The sequence below is a fragment of the Equus asinus genome, chromosome 20 (genome assembly GCF_041296235.1).
Source record: "Equus asinus isolate D_3611 breed Donkey chromosome 20, EquAss-T2T_v2, whole genome shotgun sequence".
NCBI classification, from domain to species: domain Eukaryota; kingdom Metazoa; phylum Chordata; class Mammalia; order Perissodactyla; family Equidae; genus Equus; species Equus asinus.
Genome location: NC_091809.1, coordinates 82,716,403 through 82,742,676, shown reverse-complemented (window position 1 = coordinate 82,742,676; position 26,274 = coordinate 82,716,403). Strand labels below are relative to the sequence as shown.

Below are 26,274 nucleotides of genomic sequence, written 5' to 3'. Positions count from 1 at the left end.
TTCTCAAGTACTTGTGTTCTATGGTTCTAAGATTCTATGCCTGTGACTCCCAGAATTCACCTTTCTAAATGGTTACAATTTTGGCCTAAGAATCTATGAAATCCACTGTCTCCCTGGCATTATCCTTGATGTGCTGCTTTGGGAGGATGGTCACAGATGGTGACGGGAGTGGGCAATGGCAGTGGCGCTTAAACCCAGGACTTGAGGCTGGTCTATTGGGGTCTGCCCAGCTGGCAGTTCCCCTGGGACTCTCTGCCCCCTCTGCGGTCCTGTGAAGTCGGAGGGGACACAGGTCCTCCTTACGCCCCGTGCCTCTCCCTCGCAGGCGCTGCCTCCAGTCCCCTCCTCGCAGGCTGGGAGCTCTCCTGTGTTCTTCCCTTTCCCCACAACCCAGGCCTTGTGATTCCACCCTCACCCCACCTCGACTCTCTAAGGTAGAAGGTCCTGAGTGATTATCTGGTTTACCCTCTCTCCAGCTTACAGGTGGAGGGATTGAGGCCCAGAGAGGGTCAAGGTTGTGCCCAGAGCTTGGCCAGCACCACTGGCCTCTGCACCAGTTTGCACAAGGCCAGGTCCTGGCCCCAAAGGGCTGACGAAAGTCAGGGGGGTCAGGGAAAAGGGACCTAGTGCAGATCAGAGCTTCCTCAATCACCAGTGCTGAAGGACTCTTTGGGGTGAGCTGCTTGATTGATTTTCAAACTGGACCCCACAGAACCCCAAGGGTGCCACCATAGGGGGATCGAGGGGAAGGATCCCCCAGCAGGGCTAAGGCCCTTCCCCCCACAACACACACTTTAATCAGACTCCCCACCATGCACAAGCACAGACACACACACATACGCACACACACATGCACTTCAATCAGACCAGTTCTACTTTTACAGGTTTTTATACCAGTCTTTTGAGATTTCCATTGGGAAAAGGGTTCTGTTGCCAAAAACCAGTTTTAAAAACACTGATCCAGTCCAATATTCCCATTTAACAGAGGAGGAGACTGAGGCTAAAGAAGAGAGGGGATTGGTAGCTGATCTGTTCCAAGAGGCACCATGCACGGGTTTCCGGGTGTGTGTGGGTGCAGGCGGGGTGGGGGGGGTGGCCCGCAGCAGCAGGGGTTGGACTCGCGGTGTCTGCACCATCCCAGCCTGGGTGTGAATCTCGGCTCTGCCAACTACTAGTTCTGAAATCTGTAAAATGGGTATAACCGTAACATCTATGTCTTGGGGTCTTTGTAAGAACGAAAAGAGGCCAAGCGGGGAGGTGCGTGGCTTAATGCCTGACATGCAGGATCAGTCACCGGGAGTGCTTGTTCTCAGCATCTTTCTCTGACCAGGCCAGCTCTTAAGAAGAAAAATAATGGAAAAATTACCTTTTTTCTAATATTCTTCTTATGTGCTTTTCTATATCCTACTTCCATTGTATTCCGTAAAAGTTTCCAGGGAGCTCACACCAAGCACATGCACAGTGCTAGTCAAAGAGAGGAAATTAGGCTAAGGTTCATTGCTTACTCTGTTCCACGCACTGTTCCAGGCCCTTTGTATGCGTTAGCTCATTTAGTCTTCATAGCGCACCTGTGGAGTAGGGTCACTTACTACCCCCATTTCCACCTGAGGGCCTGAGTTACAGAGAAATAGCCCGATCATGTGGCTAGTGAGTGGTGGAGCCGGGATTCAGACCCAGGAAGGGCTGTTCCAGGAGTTGTTCAATCAAGATGAAGAAGCAGGAAAATGGAAAGAACAGCAAAAGGCTAATGCATGGACCATAAAGAAGAATTCTGTTGATGTAGTTGAACGGCTTGTTTGGTTCTGAGCTTCTGAGAGCCACAGGGAAAAGGCATGGCCAGTTGCATGAATTTCATTGTGAGAAAGCCAGAGCGTGGACTCACTCCTCACAGAGGCTCAGGTCTCCAAGCATGCTGCTAGAAAGCACCATCCCCCAGGAGAGGATGGGAAGTTCACAGATAACCCCCACCCCCCGCCCCCCTGGCTGCTTCCCGTGGCTATGTGTGGACAAGCTGAGGGCTGGCAGAGAGTTCCACCTCACCCAGCAGGGTCAGCGCTAGTTCCGCGGGGCTGGGGACACAGCCCCGGGATGGTGCCTTCTAGGAACCCAGCTTGCTCTGAGGACAGCTCCTGGATCCCTGGAGGCTCCACAGATAGGGAGGCCTTTCGTGCACCAGACCACACACAGCGTCGGGTGTCCTGCAGGCCTGCTGCAGTCAGCACACAGCCCCGAGAGGGGAAGTGCTACCCAGCTCCCTCGGCCCAGGCCTGCTGACCTGGGCAAACCACAGCCCAGATGGGTCAAACTCTCTTCCTTGAGCTGAGCAGAGGAGTGATGTTTCCCGTTTCTGGAGCCCACTATTAGTCAGGAGTCCACAAAACAGATCTGGGGAGAGAGGCGGAAGCCTGCGGAGATCACGGAGACAGGAGCTGGAGACGGTTAGTGCTCCCGGGGCCCACAGGATAAAGTCCAAGTCCCTTTGCCTGGCCCTCCGAACCGCCTAGTTCCTGCCTTGGAGGCCCTTGGCCACAGTCAGGCTGGTTTCCCCATAACGTCGCTGTTCACGACGGGCCCCTTCCCACCGCCACAGCTGCTGTACTGCACCCCGGCTTAAATCATCTCCCCCTTCCTGTGCACCCAAATCCCAAACTGCTTCTCCCTGGGGCCTTCCCTGCACCCCAGCCCCGAAGGCCTGTCTGTCCCCTCCCATCTCCAGTCTCCATGCTCTTTGTCACAGCAGGAGACAGGGGTGAGACGGGGCTCCTCGAGGACCTGGGCTTGAGAGCCTGCTCTCCCCATTACTCCCTGCATAACACTCCCTTTTGGGGGCCTCAGTTTCCCCCTCTGTGAAATAGGGGCAGTATAACTCCTGCCTCAGGCTGTTGTGGGAATTAGAGGATGCGGTGGATGTGACAGTGCAGAGTAGGCCATGTAGGGTTGTGCATGTGGCAGCAGATGACATTGCAGTGGTTTTTACTGTTCCCATGAGGACAAGGAGCCCCAGGCGAGGGACTCTCAAGACTCTGCCTGTCCAAAGAACGAGCCTGGCCCTCCCTGAAGAGGCAAGCTAGAAGTTAGCAGTCTCTCCCCTCCTCCTACCGCCTTTCCTGGGCAGCACTCCCCTCCTTGTCCCCCTCCCCCAGGTACCCAGGATGCCCCCAGCATGCTGGGCTGTGCCCCCACACCACCTCCCAGAGCTCGGCTAGGTGGGGAAAGGAGCAAGGAGATTCTCTCATTCTCTGTAAGGCAGCCTGTCCGAAAGGAATATTCTGTGAGCCACGTATGTAATTCTAAACCTTCCCGTAGCCACGTTCAAAAGTAAAAGAAATTAATTTTAATAATATACTTTAACCCACTCTATCCAAAATATTCTCATTTTAGTATATCGTAAACATAAAGAACTAACAATGGGATATTTTCCAGTCTTTTTTTTTCATACCAAATCTTTGAAATGCAACGTGTATTTTATCCTTTTGGCACATCCCATTCTACTGGCCCTACTTCCAGTGCTCAGTGGCCACGTGTGGCTGGTGGCTGCTGCATCCCACAGCCCAGCTCTAAGGTCTAAACGAGCGATAGACACCCGGCGCCTCACCCAGAGAAATTAGTGCAGTGGTGGAATTTCAGGCCCCCTGCACGTCATACCGCAAAGGTGCCTCCTCATCCTGCCGGTCCCACACCAGGGCCTCTCGCTCACAGGGTTTAGTTGATAAATCATGAGTTTTCCCCTCGGGCAGGCTGGAACTCTGATCCTGGTCCTGCCACTTTCTAGTTGTGGATGTCAAGCAAGTTCCCTACCCTCGCAGCTTGTTTGCTCGTGTGCGGAGTGTAAGTCCCCTGCCTTTGCAGGTCTCAGCGAGGATGGAGCAGGAGCACGCATGCAGAGCCAGCAGCCCACATAGCAGTGACCTGGCGTGCCTGGAATCTCCGAGCCGCGAGGCGCCCGGTGCTCAGTGTGGCCCAGTTGCCCACTCTGACCCAGCAGCAGTCTAAGAGCTTGTTTGCAGCGCGATAGCATCTCCTGTTGATGTTCTCATTTTCCTTCCAGGAGCCTGGCGCTGGCTGCACCCACTGCCTGTCGGAGCCATCTCTTGCACTCATCTGTTCATAGATATTTATCAAATACCTACTATTTTGCCCCAGGCCCCCTGCTAGGCACCAAAGTTTCGACAGAGAACAAGATAAATATGATCTCTGCTCTTACAGAGCTCAGTGACCAGCAGGGGATAGAGACACTGGACAAAGCATGACTCAGACCTAAATGTGTATAAGATAGATAGTTCCTTATTTTCTCTAAAACTCAACTTAACTTCTACTCTGAATGCCTGTCCTGCTGGGTCAGCAAGACATTCAACCTCAGCCTCTCTCAGGGCTCCCTCACCAAGGTGAAGCAAAGGTCCTGCAGTCTTACAGGGTGCCAAAATACTAGGGACATCCCTCCCCCACCCAACAGGCATCAGCCTCAATCCATTCTGGCCCATGTGGTGTCCCTTAACTTGCTCGGAGCAGAGGAGCTTTGTGTGTCTGGGAACATGGGAGCACGGCCGCCCTAGGTCAGCCTGCTGCCTGCCCCCCGGGGGGGACTGCTTCCTTGGGCACTGTCTCAGAGGCTGTGTGGCTCCTCTTGGAATCCCCAGGCCACTCAGTCCCCGTTCTCTTCCCCTCGTTCTCAGAGGCCTCCCTCTCTCCTCACAACCTCCACCCCCAATATCCAGCATGATCTTCTCAGTGGACTCAGGCTTTGGAAACCAAAGCCAGGAAGGAAAACATTACGGCCAATGACTGCTTTCTGCCCTGCCACAACCCTCCCCTGAGGCCAGGAAACCCAGAGCCCACTACCTGCTGGAATAAGAGAAGAGAGGAGAAAGGGAAAGCCCTGGTGGTGTAGTGGTTAAGTTTATGTGCTCTGCTTTGGCGGTCTGGGGTTCGCAGATTTGGGTCCTGGGTGCAGACCTACACACTGCTCATCAAGCCATGCTGTGGCAGTGTCCCACATGTAAAATAGAGGAAGATTGGCACTGATGTTAGCTAAGGGACAATCTTCCTCAAGCAGAAAGAGGAAGATTGGCAACACAGTTTAGCTCAGGGCCACTCTTCCTCACCAAAAAAAAAATAATAATAATAATATTTGAATGAATTTCCCTCCTAGGGCAAGGCCAGCACTGAGCCAGCCAGCACCAGGGAGTGAACTGGAGGAAGCTTGGAACAGGGCACCCCTGGGGTGGGTGTGGGCGTGAAGGTTCTCAAAGGTGGGAAAATCCAGTATTTGACTTATGAGGCTCCCTAAAAAAAAAGAATCAGATAGGAGAGGAAAGAGAAGGTGTGAGACATTGACCAGAGGGTGAGGGGCCCATAGGGACCTCTCAGAGGCTCCACAGGCAGAGAAGAGGCAGAAGCAGAGGACCGCGGATGAGCTCTCGAGTCCAACCCACCCTCCCCCATGGCATACAGCACCCCAGAACCCAGGGGAGGCCAGCCCCTGCTTGCATGCTCCTAGTTTGGGGGAACTCACTCCCTCCTAGGGCAGCCTTGGCCAAACTGCTGGTTACATTGGGCTTCAGTCTTCCTCCACGGAACTTGTTGCTTCTAATCCTGGTCTTAGGCTGCATAGAAAAATGTAGTAAAATCAGACCCCACTCGATCACTTAAATTCAAATGACCCTATGCCAGTAGCAACTTGTCCAAGACTTAGTTCCTCATCTAAAAAATGTGCACAGTAATAGTACCTGCCTGAAAGCACTGTGGTATTAGAGCAAGGCAGGTAGAATACCCAGCACTTAGGGGCCGTGGTCCCCGTCCCTCAGGGTGAGCCAGCTAAGTGCACACAGGCTCTGGAGTCAAGCTATCTAGGTTCAAACCCTAGCCGGACCTCTTACCAGTCATGTGACTGGGCAAGCCACTTCATCTCCCTGGGTCTCAGGCGGTTTTTTTTTTTGAGGAAGATTAGCCCTGAGCTAACATCTGCTGCCCATCCTCTTTTTGCTGAGGAAGATTGGCCCTGAGCTAACATCTGTGCCCATCTTCCTCCACTTTAGTTGTGGGACGCCTACCACAGCATGGCTTGCCAAGTGGTGCCATTTCTGCACCCGGGATCCAAACCAGCGAACCTCAGGCCGCCAAAGTGGAACGTGCGAACTTAACCACTGCGCCAGCAAGCCAGCCCCTGGGTCTCAGTTTTATCCCCTGAAAAACAGGGATTATAATGGCATCTACTTGAGAAAGTCACTGGGAGGTCGAGTTAGCGGATTAGTCATTAGAACAGCGCTGGGCTGGTAGTAAGTACTTAGTAACCAATAACCATTATTATCATGATTTCCTTCCTTCTCTCTGACAATCAGAAGACTGTGATTGTGCCCCCCCACAAGTCTTCTCTTTCCCGGGGTAAAAGGCCTTTCCTTCAGGAGTCGCACGTCGGCCTTCCTCACCCCGATGGGGGGACACACTCCAGAGTGTCCGTGAGCTTCCTCCTCATGTGGTCGCAGAGCTGAGCTCCTCTCTGGGTGTGGCCTGACTTATCTGAAAGGAGGAGGGGTCTGTTGCCTTGGCCACCCCAGTTCCCTTCCTGTCATAGCAGACGGCACAGAACAAGAGTGGTCTGGAGGCCCACAGCACCCCAACCTCTAGGAAGGCCCAGCTCACTGAAGGCTCCTGCTCATGGCCGCCCCCACGTGATGACGGCCATGAGTGATTATAACTGAAGGTAGCAGTGTGGTGATGACCTCGGATAGAGATGGGGGATGCTGATGGTGGTGAAGACAGTGATAGAGATAACGAGGATGTTAGAGACAGTGATAATGGTTTTGGTGATTCTGATAACCGTGTTGTTTCTGGTGATCCTGAAGGGTCAGGTGTCACAGATGGTGATTATGATTGTGCTGGTGGTGGGTGACCATGACAGAGACAATGATGATAGTAAGGATATCAGTCATTTATTCACGATGATATTGGTGATGTGAGTGATGATATTTAAGGTGATGGGGATAATGATGATGGCAGCTATGGTGGTAATTTTCATGGTAATGTTGGTGATTATTATGATGTTAATGATGGTGATACAAAGTTTAACCACTGGAATTTCATCCATCCTTTCAAACCACTTGTTGAGTACCTATAGGGCCAAGAACAAATGAAACACTGCTGGCCCCTGTTCCTCCTGATGAAATGACAGACCCCCACCCTCTCCTCTCCCAGAGCTCCCCTCCCAGCCCACAGCATCTCCGAGCAGAATGTCTGGCACCCAGCTGACTGTCCTTGGTTGTGTGTCTTCCCAGGGTGAGGATTCCTCCTCTGAGCAGAGCACTGAGGTGTCCCCAGAAAAGAAGGCTGGCCTAGCCCAGATTGCACCAAACCTGACTGTGGTCCAGTTCATCAAAGGTAAGTGAGCTGCAGCCAGGATATAGGGACATGGGGCCAGGAGGGCATTGGAAGCTGCACAGGATCCAGCCCCTTCCTGCCTTTCTTGATTCATCATCCCCACCTACAGGCCCCTCATGGGCACCATACGCTCCTTGTAAGTCTTCATTCATATGATCTCCTCCACCTGGCGCACCATTTTTTTTTTTTTTTTGAGGAAGATTTAGCCCTGAGCTAACATCTGCTGCCAATCCTTCTCTTTTTGCTGAGGAAGACTGGCTCTGAGCTAACATCCATGCCCATCTCCCTCTACTTTATATGTGGGATGCCTACCACAGCATGGTTTGACAAGCGGTGCCATGTTCGCACCTGGGATCCGAACTGGCGAACCCAGGGCCACCGAAGCTGAACATGCGCACTTAACCACCTCACCACTGGGCCGGCCCCTGGCACACCATTTTTTATTGCTATCTATGAAAATCTTTCTTGTCCCTCTAGGCCAAGTTCAAGGGCCACTTCTCTCCTTCCTCAGAAGGCCTGGCTCTCCCTCCTCTCAGCTCTCCGAACCCTCAGGGCTTCTATGTTGATTCAGACCTGTGCCATGTTCTTGTCCAGCCCTTCCCTCAAGCAGAGGGCTCCTGAAGGCTGGCTCACCCGAGACCCTACTTCTTCCCCCATCCAGCTCCGAGCCTGCGAGCAGAGGCTCTCAGTAAATATTTACTAAATTACCAGGCGGTTGCCTGGGTGGAGGGAACTCTGGGCTGAAGTCCAGAAACCCAGGCTTTTGTCCTGAGTCCTTGCTCCTCTCTGGGCCTCAATTTCCCCATCTGTACAGTGAGTAGACTCAATGAGCTAAGATCCTTGTCTCTCTGATCCGGAGACTATGAACTCAGTCGACCAGTAACCAGGGTCTATGTTGTGACCAGACTGTCCTTTCTGAAGATTCAGGTCCCATGAACATTGATTGAGGGCCTACTGTGTGCACAGGCGCTTGTAGAGCCTGGACAACAAGTCAGAGACCTGGGTGTGAATCCCGCCCCCGACATGACCAGCGTACAATCTTTTAGAAGTTATTTTCCTTCCTTGACCTGAGATTCCTCCTCTGAAAGACTAGGTCAGGGACCCTCGCTCCACCTCGCCAGAACTATTAGGAGACTCAGATAGGGTGATGAGTGGAGAGCCCTTTGTATGCTATCAAACACTGTACTGATATAAGGTACCATTTCTATTTCAATCGCTCCTGCCCTCCTGTTATCATTCTGACCATGTCCCGGGACAGTAAATTGAGCTGCCTGTGGTTTAGGAGGGTGATAGCCCCTCTAACCTTTCTCCCCATGCACTGAGGACTTTTACAACAAGAAGTTAATTAGGCCCAATTCTTGGGAAGAGTTTCCTAAGACTTGATGCTGGGATACCAGACTCTAGAGCCTGGTTCTCCAGCATCCTCAGGGAAAGGGGGCCTGGACCCCATGGGGCTGGGCCTAGAGGCAGGAGCCTGGACTCCCTAACCTCAGGGGCCCCCAGCTGCTGGAAAGCCCCAGCACACTGCTCCATGGAGGAGCTTATTAATCACTGCTTTGGCTCCTGCCCAAAGGGAAGCTGGGGCCAGTTGCTGAATTGGATCCTGGAGCTGGAGTCCTGGGCCAGACTGTGTCAGTTTCTATATGAGCCTAGAAGAGACCAAGGCAGGGCTGGCCACAGGCCCTGTGGCTGGTCAGCCAACTTGGCTTCTGGGCTTTCTGCTGAGCACCAGAGGGACTAGCCTGCCCCTGAGGCTTGGCCTTGACCACTCTGGACCATGGGGGAGGAAAAGGGAGGAGGAACCATGGGGCTTCAGCTGGAGGAGCCCTAAACTCTTAGGAGAAGACATCCCTGAGCTAAGGAAGGCCCCTGTCTAAGGGGGGAGACATAGCCCCTGAGCAGGGAGAGGCCCTGTTTGATGGGAGAGACCAGACTCTGTGCCAGGGGGATGTCCCTGTCTGATGGAGGATAATAGTCTCTGAATGGAGGGAGAACCTGCCTTGTCTCATGGAGGAGACCTGGCCCCTGGGCTGCAGGAGGCCCCTGTCTGATGGGGGAGATATTGTCTTTGAGTTAAGGGAGGTCCCTGTCACATGGAAGAAACATAGTCCCCGAACTGAGGGAGGACCTGTCCTATTGGAGGCAGGAGACCTGGCCTCTGAGCTGCGGGAGGCCCCTGTCTGAGAAGGGAGACATAGTCTCTGAGTGGAGAGAGGCCTCAGCTTGTCTGATGGGGGAGACGTGCGAAGCTAAGGGCAGCCCCTGTCTGATGGAGAAGACCTGCCTCTGAGCTAGAGACACGCCCTGGAGTTCCTGGTCAGGGATCCCTATCGAAGTGAAAGGCTTAACCCTGCCCTCCAGGAATTTTCCACCTGTTCTGGACACAGGCTGCAGACGCAGAAGAGAGAGAAAGGACAGAGGACGGGTACACACGCACTGCAGTGATGGGCACAGGAGAGAGGGTGCCCTCTGGAGTCAGGCAGCCAGAGGACCAGGATGCGGGGTGGGCCACCCAGGGGGAATGGCCTTTACTAGGAGTCAGGAAACCCCTGGCAACTCCTGGCCTTGCTTTGGCCTCCGTGAATGAACTTGGGTGAGTCGCTGCCCCTCTTGAGACCCCACCTGTCCAATGAGGGCACCTGTACAGCTTGGGCCAAGGCCAGGCCAATCCTGGCCAGGGCAGTGCACGGAGGGAGGGAGGCTGGAGCAGCTACCTGGGGTGAAGGCCAGTGTCACACCTACCCACCCTCAATGCTGGCTGGATGCACTGCGTGTGTGGCAGGGGACTAGGGACAGGAGGCAGGCCTGGGACGTGAAGGAGGGGGAATTCCATAGCCCCGGCTCCCCCCACCCTGCCTGGATTATTTATCTTTATTTTCTGGCTTCCAAGGAAATAGCTTCTGGCCTGGCCCAGGGGGAAAGGGAACCAGCTGGCTTGGCTCTAGCCATGCTCTAGGGACACAGAGAAATCTCCCATGCCAGAGGCCCTGGTCCTGCTTCTGCAGGAACAGAAGGGACCCCGCAGTTGGCCAGGAGGAGCCAACTCTCCCCACCAGCCCAGCCCGGCAGTGGTTTGCTCCTCTGAGCCTCCTCTTAGAAAGGCCTTTCCTCCCCTCTCCCCCACACCTTCTGCCTCACTGCCATCTTGCCTCCCACAGGCGGAAACACGTGTCTCTCTCTTTTGTCATTAGAGGAGAGAGCGCCACTCATGTCAGCACGGAAAGCATTCTTGGCCGTCACCTTGGCCACCCCTGCTGAGGACGACCCTGAAGCCCAGAGCTCAGGACTGGCCCAATGTCACGTGCCCTTTAGTTTAGCAGACTTGCAGTGAGGGACCCCTGCCCACAGGCACCGGTTTAGGGGGCTGGCAGAGATTGGTGATCAAAGCCAGAACCCCAGAGCCGTCGCTTCCCTTCTGGTCTCGACACTTTTGCTCCTGCTCTGCCCTCCACCAGGAATTCCCTCCCCTCCCCACCCCTCCCTCAGGATCCTCCCGTTCTTCAGGCCCTGCCTCTGTCCGACCCCCAGGAAGCTGCCCAGCACCAAGCCTGCCCAGGTCTCACCGTCTCCGGAGGCCTTAGATTCTGCCCCAACATTTGGGTATCTGACCATATATGAGTCTGTGTCTCCCTTCCTTCCTTCCTTCCTTCATTCCATAAATATTTAGTGAGTGCCTCCCATGCTCTGGGCTCTGGCAATTCAGCAATTAACACAACAGACAAACATCCCCGCTCCGAATGAAGCTCACCTTCGGGCGGGGTGACAATAAAATGGCTAAATGAGTAAGATGTGTAGTATTTAAGTAAAGTGCTCTGGAGAAACATAGACTAGAGATGAGGAGAGCAGGGGAGGGGACACTGTCCCATGTCGGGGACACAGAGGGAGGAGCAAGGCCTCGGTCAGCTTGGAAAGAGCTATAGCAGGACGGCGGGAGAGGGCTGAATGAAAAAAACAAAATGAGGTGAATAAGCAGAACAGAAGAAATGACATGAGATGGGATGGGATGAATGAAATAGAATCAAATCTGAAGTATGGAACAGAAGTTTATGGAATCAAGTTTTCAATAGAATTGAATGGAAAGAAACACAGTTGAATAAAATGCTATCTAACTCAATGGAATGGAAGGAAACAGAATTTCAAAAACGGAATGGAATTAAGTGGAAAGGAGTCAAATGTAATGAGAAGACTGAATGCAATAGAATTAAATGGAATGAGATGGGATGGAAGGGATGGAACAGTTTAGCCTGTTTAGGGCGGGATGGGACAAACAAATGCCATGGCTGCCCTGCCCACTCTGACCTTCTCCTCACTCACCCCAACAGTCTTCCCCAGGGTGCTGCTGCGGACCCTGCGCCACCCCATCTTCCTGTTGGTGGTCCTGTCCCAGGTGTGCACATCGTCCATGGTGGCGGGCATGGCCACCTTCCTGCCCAAGTTCTTGGAGCGCCAGTTTTCAGTCACAGCATCCTTTGCCAACCTGCTCATAGGCTGTGTCACCATCCCCTTGGCCATCATGGGCATCGTGACGGGGGGCTTCCTGGTCAAGCGCCTCCGCCTGGGCCCCATGCGCTGCAGCATCCTTTGCCTACTGGGGATGCTGTTCTGCCTCCTTCTCAGCCTGCCCCTCTTCTTCATGGGCTGCTCCACCCACCACATCGCAGGCATCATCCACCAGCCTGGGTAAGTGAGTGCGAGAGCGCGTGAGCATGAGCATGGGGGGATGGAGGGGTGGGACAGGGCAAGGGGTGGCCCAGACAAGGCCAGGTCAATGGGGCACCCACCTGTCTCAAACCTTACCTCCCCAAGAGCACTATCTCCTTCCATCTCACTTGGCACAGTTGTGAGACTGGGACTTCTCTCTCCAGTGAAGGTGTCAGGCCACTGGAAGGGGCAGGGATGGAACCTCACGGACGGGGCAGCTCAGCCCTGGGGAGGGACGGAGGCTGAGGCAGGGCAAAGCCCCTTGTGGGGATGGCATCTGCAAAGTGACCAAGCCCTGTGTGCCCAGCAGAGGTGGTGCTGAGGCCTCACCATAGAAGCAGGACCCAGCTCAGCCTGAGGACACTTTGCTCCCAGGCAGAGGAAAGCCCTGCCCAGGAGGAAGCGTGCTCTCCATCCCTGGGGGGGGGTGAGAAAGGGGGTAACCAAGGCTGGCAAGCCCCTAACAGGGACACTACAGTACAGAGGGGACTGATGCCTTGGGAAGGGATTGGCCTGGAGACGTTGAGGATTCTTGGTTCTTAGAGCCTAGGAGCTAAAACTCTGTTGTTCCATGACCCTAAACTTCCAAAGCTCTTTCCATGCCAGTGGGGCACCACCTGCCTCCACCCTCTAAGAGGAAAGTCTCTCACGCCCATCTCCAACCCCCGCTGCTGCCATACCCTCTCCTCTTGGGAGCCTTCTTGGAGAGCATGCTGGAAGTTACATGCCACCGCTTCTCCAGAGTGATTTCATTTTTCCTGGGAATGCTCCAGGTTGAGGCTGGCCCAACACCCAGCTAGAATTCCCCAGCTTTCTCATTCTGGTCTCTCCCTGGGCATCTTCTCCCTCCACCCAGGTGCCAGCTTTCCACAGCTAGAGCTCCCTCTGTGTGACATGGGGGCCTCATCTCAGGGCCCAGCCATGCTCATCCCTTACCCTCTCTGTCCCGGGCCCACCTCCCCTACCTCCCTCCAACTCCCCTCCTCCCCTCCTTCCTTGTCCCTTTTCCTTTCCCAACAGTGAGGCAACTCTGCTGTGCAGGGTGGGGCCGGGGTCTAGGCACAGCTGGTGGGGCTGCAGCCAGGCCCTCGAGAATCCCCTGGTCTGAGGACAGAGCCAGGGCCTTGAAATGATTTTTAGAGTAAAAAGTGCATGGATATTTTACCACAATCTTTTGAAAAAGCAAATGGAGAAAAAGTCAGCCTACGCCTTATGCCCTATTTCTCTTCTCTTCTGCCTCTCTCCGTGACTCTGCCATCCCATCTCACTCGTTTTCATCTCTATGCCTGCAATAGTGAGTGGTGGGTTCTAATCCATTGAAGTAACCTTTCTGGACCAAGTGAGCAAACTGAGAATTTCTCATCCTCCAGCGCAGCTAACGATCCTGACAGCTGCCCAGAACCCAGGTCTCCCACTTGCCCAACACCGCGTCCCGCTCTTCCCATGTTCTGTCTCGTTGGACCCTCACGGGATCGCATTCCATAGATAAGGATAGCGAGGCTCAGAGAGGTGAAATTGCTCACCCAGGGTTGCCCAGCTGGGAGGACCAGAGCCTGGAGGCAGGGCTCTCCCCACAGAAGCAAGGGGCTGAGGAAGAGCCCCCAGCTCTCACCTGCTCAGCCTTCTAGCTGCTTTAGGGGGCCTCTGAGAGGTGCCTCCCCCTGGCCAGAGGCCCCTGGCATAGCCTTCTGATGGGCCCTCAGCTCAGATTGTGCCAGCCTGTTCCCCCTCCTGCGGGAGACAGTGTCACATATACAGCTCTACCCGGCAGGTGAGGAGAGGACTATGCTGGCCGACGACCTTCCTCCCCATCAGATGGAGACCCCCACCTCCCCACCCCCAGCTCTGGCTGCACTTGTCCCTCCCACCTCCCCCGCCCCTGCTAACCCTCTTCTCCAAGGAGCTGAGACTCACCAAGCTGGCCAGGCCTGCCACTCTGTCTGCCCCGCCCCCACCCGAAGCCCACAGGGCCTCCAGCTTCCCCCTCTGGCCTCCTCTGCATCCTGGCCATGGCTGCCTGGCAGGTTTTCTTTCCTAGCTGTGAAGCCCGGTCCTACTCTGAGTCTCAGGAGCCACCTGCCCCCTCGGACTCAGCCTCTCTTTTGATCTCCTGGCCCTGTCCACCCCATCTTGCCCTGGCAGACTAGAATGGGGACATTCCTGGGACTTGGGGACAGGTCCTCAGGAGGGAGATGGGTGGGACTAAAATGTGCCCTAGACACAGAGAGCAAGCAGTGTAGTGAGAGTGAATGAGAGGTCATGAGACTGCAGCATGGCAATGGGGAGAGGGAACCCCAGCCGAGCTGACAGACAGGGAAACTGAGGCCCAGAGAGAGGCGTGAACAGGTGGGAGATCCCACAGCTAGTCAGGCTTCCTGACTGGGTCCCACATGCCTAGCTTGAATTTTCTAAGAAAAGGAAGCAAACCAGCTCATCAAGAAAAAGGCAGTTTTCATTGGAGTGCCTCACTAAATTCTGGGAGGAATTTATCTTGTGTTCCCTAAAGGAGGGCCATTGAGAACAGAGACGTTTGCAGAAGTGGCTCAAAGACTCGTAGGGTCTTAGGGCTGGAAGGGGTCTCAGAGGCCTCTGATCCAGACTCCACTCCCCACTCCCACGTCTCCCATTGGGGGGCCTCCTGCAGTTTCCAGCCCATCTCCCTGCTTGCACACCTCCATTGCAAGGAGCTCACCACTGCACCATCACAGAGCAGCCCTGACAGTGAAAAACTCCTGTATGGAGCTGAACTCTCTGGCCACTGCTCTCAGGGGTAAAGATGCGGGCTGAGGGCAGAGCTGGCCCCAGCTCGCGGCCTGAGGGACAGAAAGCCAAGTCAACCCTCCCAACCTTCTCTCTCGTCAGCGCGCAGCCTGGGCTGGAGCGGTTTCCAGGCTGCATGGAGCCCTGCTCCTGCCCATCGGATGACTTTAACCCTGTCTGCGAGCCCAGCAGCCGTGTGGAGTACCTCACGCCCTGCCACGCGGGCTGCACAAGCCGGATGGTCCAGGACGCTCTGGACAAAAGCCAGGTGGGTGAGGCCTCTGGCTTCCTCCTCTGCCTCTCACTTCTCTGCCCTTCCCTGTCTCAGTGCCTGTGTCTCTCACCCTCTCCACCTCTGAACGTTCTCACTGTCTGGCTCTGCTCTGTCTCCTTCTGTTGGCAGATGTAGAACATTATTCTTTCCATAAACTTTTGTTGCCAGCCAGGGCCCAGCCACATGTGAAGGCCCAGGGCACAGAGGTGAACCAGATCTGGCCCCGCTGTCCATGCAGGGGAGATGCAGAAGGAAACAGCTCCAGAGGTCCACGGGTGGTGATAAGTGGGAGAAGTGGTCCCCACAAGTACAGACAAGGATGGAAGGAGATGCATCCCACCTGGGAGGGCCCCAAAAGGCTTCACAGGATGTGGTATTTGTGCTGGATCTTCAAGAGTGAATAGGCACATTGGGGGAGGGCCTTCCAGGCAGGGGGAAGGGCAGAAGCAGAGAATCCAGAAGCAAGCACCTGCACATGACACACACACACACACACACACACACAGTGTTTCAAGAAACTGCAAAGAACTTGTTGGAGAAGAAGCACAAGGGTTCATGGAGGGAAAGCAAGGCCTAGACAAGGAAGAGCCTTGAATGTCAGGCTGTGAGTGGGGACTTTATCTAGAGAGCAACGGGGAGTCTTGGATGGGTTATAGGCAGGGGAGTGACAGGGTCAGATCTGTGTTTAATCACACTTGAGGCCATAGTGTGGAGGAAGGTGAGCAAAGTGCAGGCAAGAGGCAGGGACACCAGTGAGGAGGTTGACGCGATGAGCCCACTCAGTCAGTCAGTCAACAAACCTTCACAGAGCACCTCCTCTGTGCCAGGCCCTGTGCTGGGGGCTGAGGACCCAGATCCAAGGGACCTTGCCCTCAGGGAACTCCTGGGGGCGGAAATGAGGGCAGCGTGACTAGCGGCAGTGCATTCTGTGTCAACCTTGGAAAGGCCACCAAGAACAGCTAGTTCCTCCTCCACTGTCTCCTCAGTACCCCCAAATGACAAATGGGGATAGTACCCGCCTTCCTCAGGCTCCTAGGCTGTAGTAAAGCATGTGTGGTGGGGGTGTGGTGTCAGGCTGGTTGTTATGACAGCACCTGCCTCTCCAGAGTCCCCTGCTGCCATGGAATTAGATGCACGTGAATGAAGGGCTGGGAAAACCCCCGAGAAAGGCCTCTGGCTTTCATGTCCATCCCAGCGAGCTCGTGCCCTCAGGAAAGCAACAGGAGCAGCAGGTTTCTCTTCCAGGAAGCTGGCCTCGCAGACAGGACTTCTCCCCCAACCTGTCCCTCCTCGGTATCTCCACCCCAGCGGGTTGCACAGCCTGCAGGTGAGGGTCCAGGTGGTGTGTGCACAGGGGGTCACACACAGGTGGCAGCACCACCTTGTCAGGCACAGGCGCTGCGCACACACGACAGAGCTCAGGGCAATGGAAAGAGCGCCTGGTCACCCGAGCCCCTCACACTGTCAGCTCTCTCTCTCTGTGCTGCCAATCTTTCCAAGGCTCCCGGCATCCCCCTCAGGGCTTCCCAACCCTTGTCACATTGGAAAGCTTCCAAGGCTGCCAGGCAGGGCTGGAGGTGAGAGTTCCAGAACATTCCAGCTGCTCCAGGGCCGCCAGGCCACCTCGAGGGCTGATGGGACCCATCCCTGCACACCTGTCTCTCAGCCGAGGGAGGGTCCCTGGGGCACACTGGTCAGGGAGACTCTCCTCTGAGGAGAAGAAAAGCAAAGCCTGGGCTTCCTGGCCTGGCTTTGTTCCTGCAGGCGCCCATGGGCACTGACTTCTGGAGCACCTCTGAAAGAACCCTCTGAAGGAGGTTTTCCAGGTCACTTAGGGGATGGCAATGCGGCAATCAAACACACTCCCGGGCCAGCCGGGGGGCATTTGCCTGCAGTTTGGAAACAGCTCAGCTTTTACTCAGACTTCCGCCTTTGGAGGGGCCCCAGTTTTCTGGGGTCTCCTGTTAGACTTTTCACCAGGCAGAAGGGAGGGCTAGGACTTGTCCACTGGCCCTGTAGCCTCTGAACCTCTGAAAGCTGTACTCCATTGTGCGAGTTTCTGTGAACACCCAGGGCCAAAGCTTGCTCCAGACCCTGCTCTCCACCCTCCGTCCCACCTCGCTTAGTACTGAAGCTGAGTACTTTTTACTTTCTGCCAACACGTAGGTGCATTCAGAACAGTTTTCAGTACTTTATCCAGCATTTTAAGTTGTTGTCAGCAAGATGATTGGCAGGGCGCCTGGTCCACCGAGTTTCTGGAAACAGCAGTCCAGGTTCTTCTTTCGTGCCCAAGGCTCTGCACGATGTTGCCCCCGCGTACCCCTAAAGTGCCTCCCTCTGCCCCTCGCGAGTGCACTCTCTGCCCCGGGCAGGAGGAAGGGTTTGCTGGGTTCTTTCATGCCACTGTGGTTTTACATTTGACGCTCCCTCTGCTCATTCCAATTTTCCTCTTGGCAAACTCCTATTCGTTCCTCAAGACCCAAATCCAACACCCCTCTCTGGTGAAGCCTTCCTTGCCCCTCACCTGCCGAATCAGGTCTCCTCTAGTGCTGTCTGCATCTCTCCATCCTGTGCTTGAATCTCTCCTTGAGAGTCCCTTCTAGAATCCAATGCCCTGAAAGACTGCAGGGAAGTGGAAGGCAAAGACACTAGGCTGGAGAATCCAGTTCCTTCCCCAAAACACTCTTTGTTGCTTTGATTCCTTGCACAGACGTTCAGGAAGTCGGAGCACTCTGACATCACCATGTGAAAGAACGAGTGAGTGTGTGGTGTGTGAGTGTGTGGTATGTATGAGCATGTGTGTGGATGTGTGGTGTGTGTGAGTGTGTTGGTTGTGTGTGCGAGTGCATATATATGTGAGTGTGCGTATATGTGGGTGTGCGGTGTGTGTGAGTGTGTGTGTGTGAGCATGTGTGCATGTGGTGCATTATAGGGGTCATGCTCTTCTAGGCTCCTCTCCCTTTTCCCCACTTCCCTCTCTCCGCACAGCCTCGACCTGGGCTCAGCCCATTTGTGTGCAAATAGCCTGTGTCCAGGTACCTGCCTGGCTGTTCGAGCCCTCGGGCGAGCCAGCATGCAGCCAGCTCTGCCCAGCTGCTTTGAGCCCTTGGGTGTCTCACAAGCCTTCCTCCTGGAGCCTCAGGCCCTTGGCCAGCTGCTTGCCTTTGGAGGTTCCTGAAGGCTCTTCTCCTTGCCCGCCCCCCAGGTTTTCTACACCAACTGCAGCTGCGTGGCAGGGGGCAGCCCTGTGCTGGCGGGCTCCTGCGACTCAGCCTGCAGCCACCTGGTGCTGCCCTTCATGATCCTGGTCGGCCTGGGTGCAACACTGGCCAGTGTCACCCACACACCCTCCTTCATGCTCATCCTAAGGTGAAAGCAGAGGCGGGCCAGAACTGGTGGATACCAAGAGGTCCTTAACCCCAGGCAGGACAGGGAATCCTGAGGGAGGAGTTCAAAGAAGGAGGCCACTCGGGTGTCCTGGGCCCCCACAACAGACCATGCTCTCCCTGTCCTGTCTTCATGGCAACCTGCTGAGATGAAGTTTTCTCCCCATCTTGCAGATAAGAGAAGTTTTCTTGTAGATAAGAGAAGTTTTCTCCCCATCTTGCAGAGAAATTCAGGAGCTGACCCCAGGTCACATAGCAAATGTTGTGTGGAACAGTACTGACCGAGAGCCCATGACCCGACCTGCCCCAGGGGAGGGGAGGCCACTCCTAAGGCCCTTCCCTGGCCTTGCAATCACTGTGAGGAGTGTCACCTGACTCCCCGCCCCCACCCCACCTGCAGTGGGCGGGCCACAGCAGGTGCGCCCAGAAACCCAAATCCTCTCAGTGTGGCCCATGATTCCGAATGTCACTTCAAGCACTTATTAAGTGCCAACTGTGGACCCAGCCCGTGCTGAGCACTGCCTCCTGGTCCAAGATCTTTCTGGCCATTGTCCTGAGGTGCCTGCTGGGACTGATAATTGTCACCTGAGGCCAAAGTCAGCATCTCTTGGGGTGGTGGCTTGAATAAAGAGACCTCAGAGCAGAATCATTCCAATATTTTATTACACCGGGATTATTTTATTGCCTATTTTCCAGAAAATTAGAAGAGGGGTGGAGCCCCTCACAAATATTAGAAGACACGTAGATCTGTAAGACAGGCCGGCCACAAGAGGGAAAGCAGAGGAATCAGATCCCCAGCGGGCAGCCTGATGAGGAGGCCTCGCGCAGGCCGTGTGCCGCACGAATTCTGGCTCTTGATGCCCAGCGGCCTGGGACCTTAGCCGAGGCACCTAACCTGTCTCGGCGTCCGTCAGTCTCACCTGCAGAATGGGGCTAAGGACATGCCTGCCTCATGGGGTGAGGTGGGGCTTGTAGTGCAGAAGGACAGAGCCCGCAGTAAGCGCTCCATGAGGGCCGGGTGCTGGTGTTCCCCAGGACGGGAAGCAGGGCGCCCCAGGCTGCGGCAGGACAGTGCTTGGGGAAGTTAGAAGGCTCATCTGGCTGTTCAGCTTCAGGTTTTGCCAAATATAGGAGGAAGGGAGAGAGGGGAGGGGTCTGTGACCAGGAGCACAGGGAAGCCAGCATGGGACCCTGATGGGCAGTGGGTGCACCTGGTGCATGGGGACCAGGCTCTGCAGGGTGAAGGGAAATGGGGTGTGGGGCCTGAGCTCCCCGCCCCCAAGGACCTGCAGACTCAGGGAAGAGGAGGGGAGGACCAGAGCCCCTGGGGGGCTGGAACCCTCTCAGTCCTCATGTCGCTCGTGTCCCTGCTTTAGGGGAGTGAAGAAAGAAGACAAGACTTTGGCTGTGGGGATCCAGTTCATGCTCCAGAGAGTTTTGGGTAAAGAACCTGTTTGGGACCGCTGGTCCAGATAGCCACTGTGTGCTGGGCCCAGGGGGGCACAGGGGTGTGTGGGTCCCAGTTCCTTACCTTAGGGTTCACAGGTCCCTGTGGCAACAGATCCAACCTAGGTGCCCTGGGGGTGGGTGTGAAGAGGCTGAACAGCCCGGCAGGGAGGCCGCAGCTGCCCCCAGGGAAAGGGTGGTCTTGGGAGCCAAAGACTTACAGACCAAGAGGCCCCAATTGCTAAGGGGTTGTGTAAGGCAGGGAGTAAGGTGGGGGCGGGCGCGGGAATGCCAGGCGCCGTTGTCCCCTGAGCACCTCCTCCTCCAGCCTGGATGCCCAGCCCTGTGATCCACGGCACTGCCATTGACACCACCTGTGTGCACTGGGCCCAGAGCTGCGGGCGTCGGGCCGTCTGCCGCTACTATGACAACGACCTGCTCCGAAACCGGTGAGACCTGGGGTGGGGGCTGCCAGGGGGGTGTGGGAAGGGTGCTAGAAATACCCTCGGGGTCCTGGGAGGGACATGGCGGGGGGCGGGTGGGCAGATCCATTTACATCCACTGACAGGTGCCAGGTGCCATATCCTGTCCTGAACTCACCAGGCCTGTGAGCAAGATACCGTCTCCCCCTTTTAGGGGTGAGGAACGTGAGAGAGAAAGAGAGAGGCCCAAGGTCACGGAGCTGGTGCCTGGCAAAGCTGGGCCTTGAACCCAAGCTGTCTGACTGCAGCCTTTGCAGGAACACGTGTCTCCACAGCTGAGCGTGGGGGGATTCGGGAGCAGCCCAACTGTGAGAGAGACGGGGAGGCGAGGTGGAGTGGGGAAGAGGCCCTGTCTAGGACACAGGAGGCCTGGGTTCCTGGCCCAGCTCTGCCTCCCTCGTCATGAGAGCTGCCTGTTCTGGGACTCAATCCTCCCTTGTGTACAATGGGGAGCCCCAAAGAATTTGGAGGCAGAGAGGCTGCTGGCCTGGACGGATGGGGAGGCTGGGAGGGACTTGCTGGCAGGGCTGGGAGCAGGAGCTGATCACTTCCAGCTCTGAGGAGGGCGTGGTCCCTGTGGGCTGGGACCCCCCGGGGGGCTTCCTGGAAGAGGAAAAGTCAAACAAGAGCTTTGGTGAGTCAGACAAAAGGAGAGAGGGAATCCTCTTTTCTTCGTGGTGGGTGGGGCGATCCATAGTTGCCATGGTCAGGCCCCCTGAGTCCTTAGCAAGACCTGGAGAGAGGCAGGGCTGGCCCAGGACACAGGCAGTCAGGGACAGGGTGGGGAGCATGCCCAGGCTTCTGTGTCCACCCCCCACCCCACCACCAGGGCTCCTTCTGCAGAGGCTCTCCCCCTCTTCCAGGGATGTGGCCCCATGTGGATCAACTCCAGGGGTTCCCCCATCTCCCCAGCCGAGGCCATGGTGACAGGGTACACTGCCCTGGGGCTGGAGGCCTCTCCTCCCCCCAAGAACTCAGTGTCTTGGACTGCATGAGTGATGATCGCTGACGCCTGAGCCCTGGATGGGGAGCTCCTGAGTTCAAGGGTCCCATGTTCTTTCCCAGGTTTATCGGCCTCCAGTTCTTCTTCAAGACGAGCTCCCTGGCCTGCTTCGCCTTGATTTTGGCCATCCTAAGGCAGCAGAACAAAGAGGAGGGGACCAAGGCGACGGTATCCAGCCCTGGCCTACAGCAGCAGCTGTTAGCATCAGGGCGAGAAAAGAAGCCTGAAGAATCCAGAGTGTGAGCTGTCCCAGGGCCCCACCCTAGGCAAGAGTGATGGCCACAGCGAGGATCTCCTCTGGTCCCTTTGCCCGAGATTGGGTGTTGGGAGCCCTGTTTCCCAATTTTGACTCCTCCACTAACTTGCTGTGTGACTTCGGGCAAGTCACTGACCCTCTCTGGGCCTTTGCTCATCTGAACCAAGGAGTTCCTTGGGGGACTGCTGTGTTGGCTACTTCTAAAGCAAGAGGGTCTTCCCCCTTCCTTCCTCAGCCAGACGGGCTGACCCGAAACCAGGCTTTCCTGGGTGGAAGGACCACGTATCTTTCTCCCGGGCCCAGGGATAGAGAAGTGGACAAGAGTAGGCCACACTGCCCTGCACACAGGATCCTAGCCCGGCTCTGCCGTTCTCCTGGAGCACCCTCTCTGAGCCTCAGCCACCATCTCTGTTAGGGGGAAGTGGACTTGCCAGCATTGCGGCCCCTTCCAGCTGTGACCATCTGTGTGGTCGGGATGGACTCAGGCCTCGTCCCAGCCCCGCTCAGCCTGGAGGTGGGGCCAGGACAGCCTTTGTCAAGAAGTGTCCATTTGGCGCCCCCTGGAGGCAGAGTCCTGAGCTCTGAGGGAGGAGGAAAGGGAGGTGGAGTCACTCTCAGGACATCCAGGCTGGGCAGGGCCTTCGGGAAAGCTGGTGTGACAGCCCAAGGGCCTTAGCTGAGGCAGGAGGCTCACTCTCTGGGCTCAGGAAGTCCAGCCCTTGCCCTCGGGGAGCCACGGTCTGGGAGAGGCCTAGTGTCTGCCGTAGGGGCTCTGGTGGGGAGGAAGACCCAGGTCCCACACTTAGACACCGTCTAACCCCAAAGACCAAACACGCTCAGCACACACTCCCTGGGACCTGTGCATCGCCACGATTTCACACGTTTGACCAGGGCCCACCAAACTCACTGTGACTTTCGGGACTAAAATTATAATTTCACCATTTGCTCTTAAAGTGCCTGAAATTTTGTCACCTGGGGCTATGTAGATAATCTAGCTCTTTGACACTCAAGTTTTGGAGGTAACATCTGGTTCTCCGTGATGCCTGGGTTGGTCTAAGGACCTGTTCTTTGTAATGCTCGGGCCTGTTACACTGGGAGCAGTAACGCCTGGCTCTGTGGAATGAGTGGGTCTGTGGGACGCTTGGATCTGAACAAACTGGTCCTTGTCTACATCAGGCCTTGTCTTGTTTTGTGGCCAGTCTTATCTGACTTGGTTGTCTCCCTGGGATGGGGAGAGAGTTTCCTGATCTGCTCCCAGCCCATTCTGCTGCCACCACATACCCCACCTGGCTGGGACCTGCTGCTCAGGAGGCAGGAGATGGAGCCGACAGTAGTGGTTTCCCAAGCCCTGTGTCCAGCCCTGTGCTGGGGGCCAGGGGAGAAGCTGAGGGGGGTGGGGGGGGGCACACGCGGCTCTGGCCCTCTGAGCAGCTCCCAAGGGCAGGGCTTTGAGGCCAGCCCACATGAAAGAAGCGGGTACAGAAGTTCTAACTCCCATTTTTATTCCACTGGCTGATACCTTTAAACATTTAACAACTATCTGAGCCTGTATTGGTCAATGCCAAGAATTTCAAAGTGTCCTGCAACAAGATGATGCTGTTCACATGTTTATATTCCTTCTCCTTCCATTCGTATGTTTATATTCCTTCTCCTTCACTCCTGTTTCCCAGGTTGTGCAGAAATAATCTGGAATTATAGATACAGCTTATTATTAAATTTGTTCTTGCATAATGTCTCTTCTATTACAAAAATCCTTTCTAACAAACTGCATTAGAGTTTGCGACAACCGCATTATTTCCAGTTATTGAGATTTAAGTTTTACTGGATTCGTTGCTCACCATTATTTCTTGTATATTACATCTTTCCCTATCTGTATATTCTGGTCTAATTTTCATTTGGCTGGGCTACTTCCTCTAGTAATGGTTTCAGAAATGGAATAAGGTCACAAGGCTTTCTGAGTCCTCACCTGTCCAAACTGTCATGTATGTTTCGTAGAAGACAAAACAGTTCAGAACGGATAAGCAACTTGCCCAAGATCACACAGAAAATAAAGGGTAGAGCCAGGGTGAGAGCCAGATTTTGTGGGAACTGAAGCTTATACAATTTGGGGAGCCCTCTTTAAGGAAAAGACCACAAAATTAGGACAGGAAGTAAATATTTACGCATAATGAGAAGTCGAAACAAATACACCGCACAATTCAGAAAAACAACATAATATTTTTTACCAACTGCTGCGCATGCCTCTAAAATGTTTTTCCTCTGATGATCGGAAGTATTTTCCTCAGACTAGCTTCTGGTTCTGTACATTTCAAATCTGTTTCTGCTGTTTCTCCTCTGTTGCCTATTCACTTTCAGGACCAGGCAGCATAAAACACATTCAGGTCACAAGATGACCTCTGGATGTGACAGCTTGATGTCACAATGCCGAAGAAGTTGGACAGCGAGTAGGAAGATTTCTACCAGTCATTCTCTACACAGAGGTGGCCAGCAATGATTTATCTATACTCAGAGGTGACTCAGAACCGCATAAATATGTCCCACTGAACCCAAAGCAAATTGATCCCGAACTCAACTTCCCCATAGCCAGATCCCAGAAATACCCATGGCGCCTCCAACCACCTCACATAAACGGAAACTGGGACACAAGGGAAGTTGGAGTAGAAAGAACTAGCAATCTTAACTGATTGTGGATAAAACATCTTACCTTCGCAAATTTCCCAAGAACATGAAGAGATGAACACACTGCAGAGGCCCCTCCCTGGGCCTGAGGAGAGGCCCTGATGCTCAGGAAGCTTTAGCTTCATGCTGAGTCTGCCTCTGCGTTGAGCTGAGATTTGAAGAGAAGATCAGATTCTTGTGCTTAAAACCTCCCAGGCTGGTCAGGGCCAGGAGACTCCAGGAGTCATCACAAGAGATTAATGAGGTTGAGAGCCAGGGGCAGAGCAGGTAAGGGCCAGAGGGGTTCCCAGGGACTGAGGGGGTCCCGGGAGCAGCCCTCTTCCCTAACATGGCATCTGGCCAATGAGGAGCCGAGAGCTATTGCATCTGTGAGCTTACCATCTTCTCATCCTGTACCCGCTGTACCCTGGAGCGGGGAGGAGAAGGTGTCAGGTCTCCCTGCTGGATTCTACTGGTGGTAAAACCCAGCAGAGTACAAGACTGGGACCAGAATGGACATCCCGATGCCTGGCCCAGAGTTCTTTTGGCCTGTAGACTCAGGCAGATGCCCCTGAGGAGACGGGAGCCAGGAGCCATGACTGGAGCACAAATAAATGAACCCACGGCACCCTCACTGTTCTTAGGATGTGTTGAATCCTTTCCCCTACCAGGCCCCTGGACAAGTGATTTTACTTCTCTGAGATCTGTTTCTTCATCTGTCTCCCAAAGGTTGTGAAGATCGAATAATAACATACTCGCTCACAGGCAGTGCACCTGACGATCAGCGTCTGTAAGCGCCCTTCCCTTGCCCTGGCCCTGAAAGGAGCACAGAGAGCATGCGGACCGGGTGGCGGTGGAGGCAGAGGGAGGAGGCACCACTGAGGGCAGACCCACTCTTTGCCCTGCCCCGGCTGCAGCTCCTCTCGCCCCTAATCTCTCTTCCACTGTCAGCCAGGGCTCAGTCAGGCCAGTCTTATCTCTCCCCACAGCCAGCCTGGGACAGCTTTTCTCAACCAGATTTACATTTTTATTGATTTTCTTTCTCCCTTCCAGAGCAGTCCCCTCCTTCTGCTTCCCCTTTTGCTATAAAATGGGCTTACCCTGGGAAATAGCAGTTCTGGGGCTGGCCAAGAAGTGATGGTTCGAGGATGGATTCATTCACCATTCATTCATTGATTCATTCATCAACCTCCCAACCAACCAACAAATCCTACATGGCTGCCCTATGCCCCTGTGCTGGTGCTGCTGGGGACAGAGCCAAGTATCAGACTCAGGAAGCTCCCGGTGTAAGCAGACAAGCTGACAAACAGCAACTAAAGATGAGCAGTCATACAGGAGAGAGAAGAAGGGAAAGCCATGGACTCATCCTGGGGCCACCAGGGGAAGGCTTTCCATAAGAGGTTAAATCAGAGCTGGCCTTAAAGATTAGGCAGGAAGTTCCCAGGTGGAGAACACGGGAATGGGCCCAAGAAACAATGGGGTGAGCAAAGATTGGAAGGCATGAGAAAGCGAGGTGTACAAGATATGGTACAAGAGCAATGTGGCTGGGGTGTATCACATGTGCAGAGTGACCAGGAGAGAGAAGAGCTGAGGCTGGAGACACCAGTGGGGACAATGCCTTGAGTTCCAGCTGAAGACTTTGGATGTCTTCCTGAGGGCAAGGAGGAGCCCTTGAAGCATTGATTGATGGATTATTCTATTGACCAGTTATTTTAAGCAGGGAGTGACATGACAAGATTTGTGCTTTAGAAAGGCTGCTGGCTGCACCTTGGGGGTTTTGAGTGGAAAAGGGAAGCTGGAGGCCAAGAGATCAGACAGTAGGCTGTGCACTAATCAAGAGAAGTAGGAGGCCTTGAACCAGCTTAAGAGAGGCATCCTAGAAGTGGAGACATCTAAGCTGAGTCTTGAAAGATGAGTAGGAACACACCAGGTGG

General features: G+C 54.7%; 1 protein-coding gene across 2 annotated transcripts in view; it reads left to right on the top strand.

The window, feature by feature from the left end:
* SLCO2B1 (solute carrier organic anion transporter family member 2B1) overlaps positions 1–23,413 on the top strand; it is a 49,826-nt gene extending 26,413 nt beyond the window's left edge. For both annotated transcript variants that reach the window (XM_014855867.3, XM_014855868.3), the window contains exons 8-14: positions 7,272–7,374; positions 11,697–12,054; positions 14,938–15,103; positions 18,315–18,478; positions 19,872–19,936; positions 20,270–20,390; positions 21,489–23,413. In XM_014855867.3, coding sequence (XP_014711353.1) covers positions 7,272–7,374; positions 11,697–12,054; positions 14,938–15,103; positions 18,315–18,478; positions 19,872–19,936; positions 20,270–20,390; positions 21,489–21,669 — 1,158 coding nt within the window. In that variant the 3' untranslated portion in view covers positions 21,670–23,413. The remainder of the gene's footprint in view (positions 1–7,271; positions 7,375–11,696; positions 12,055–14,937; positions 15,104–18,314; positions 18,479–19,871; positions 19,937–20,269; positions 20,391–21,488) is intronic.
* The last annotated feature ends 2,861 nt before the right edge of the window (positions 23,414–26,274 follow it).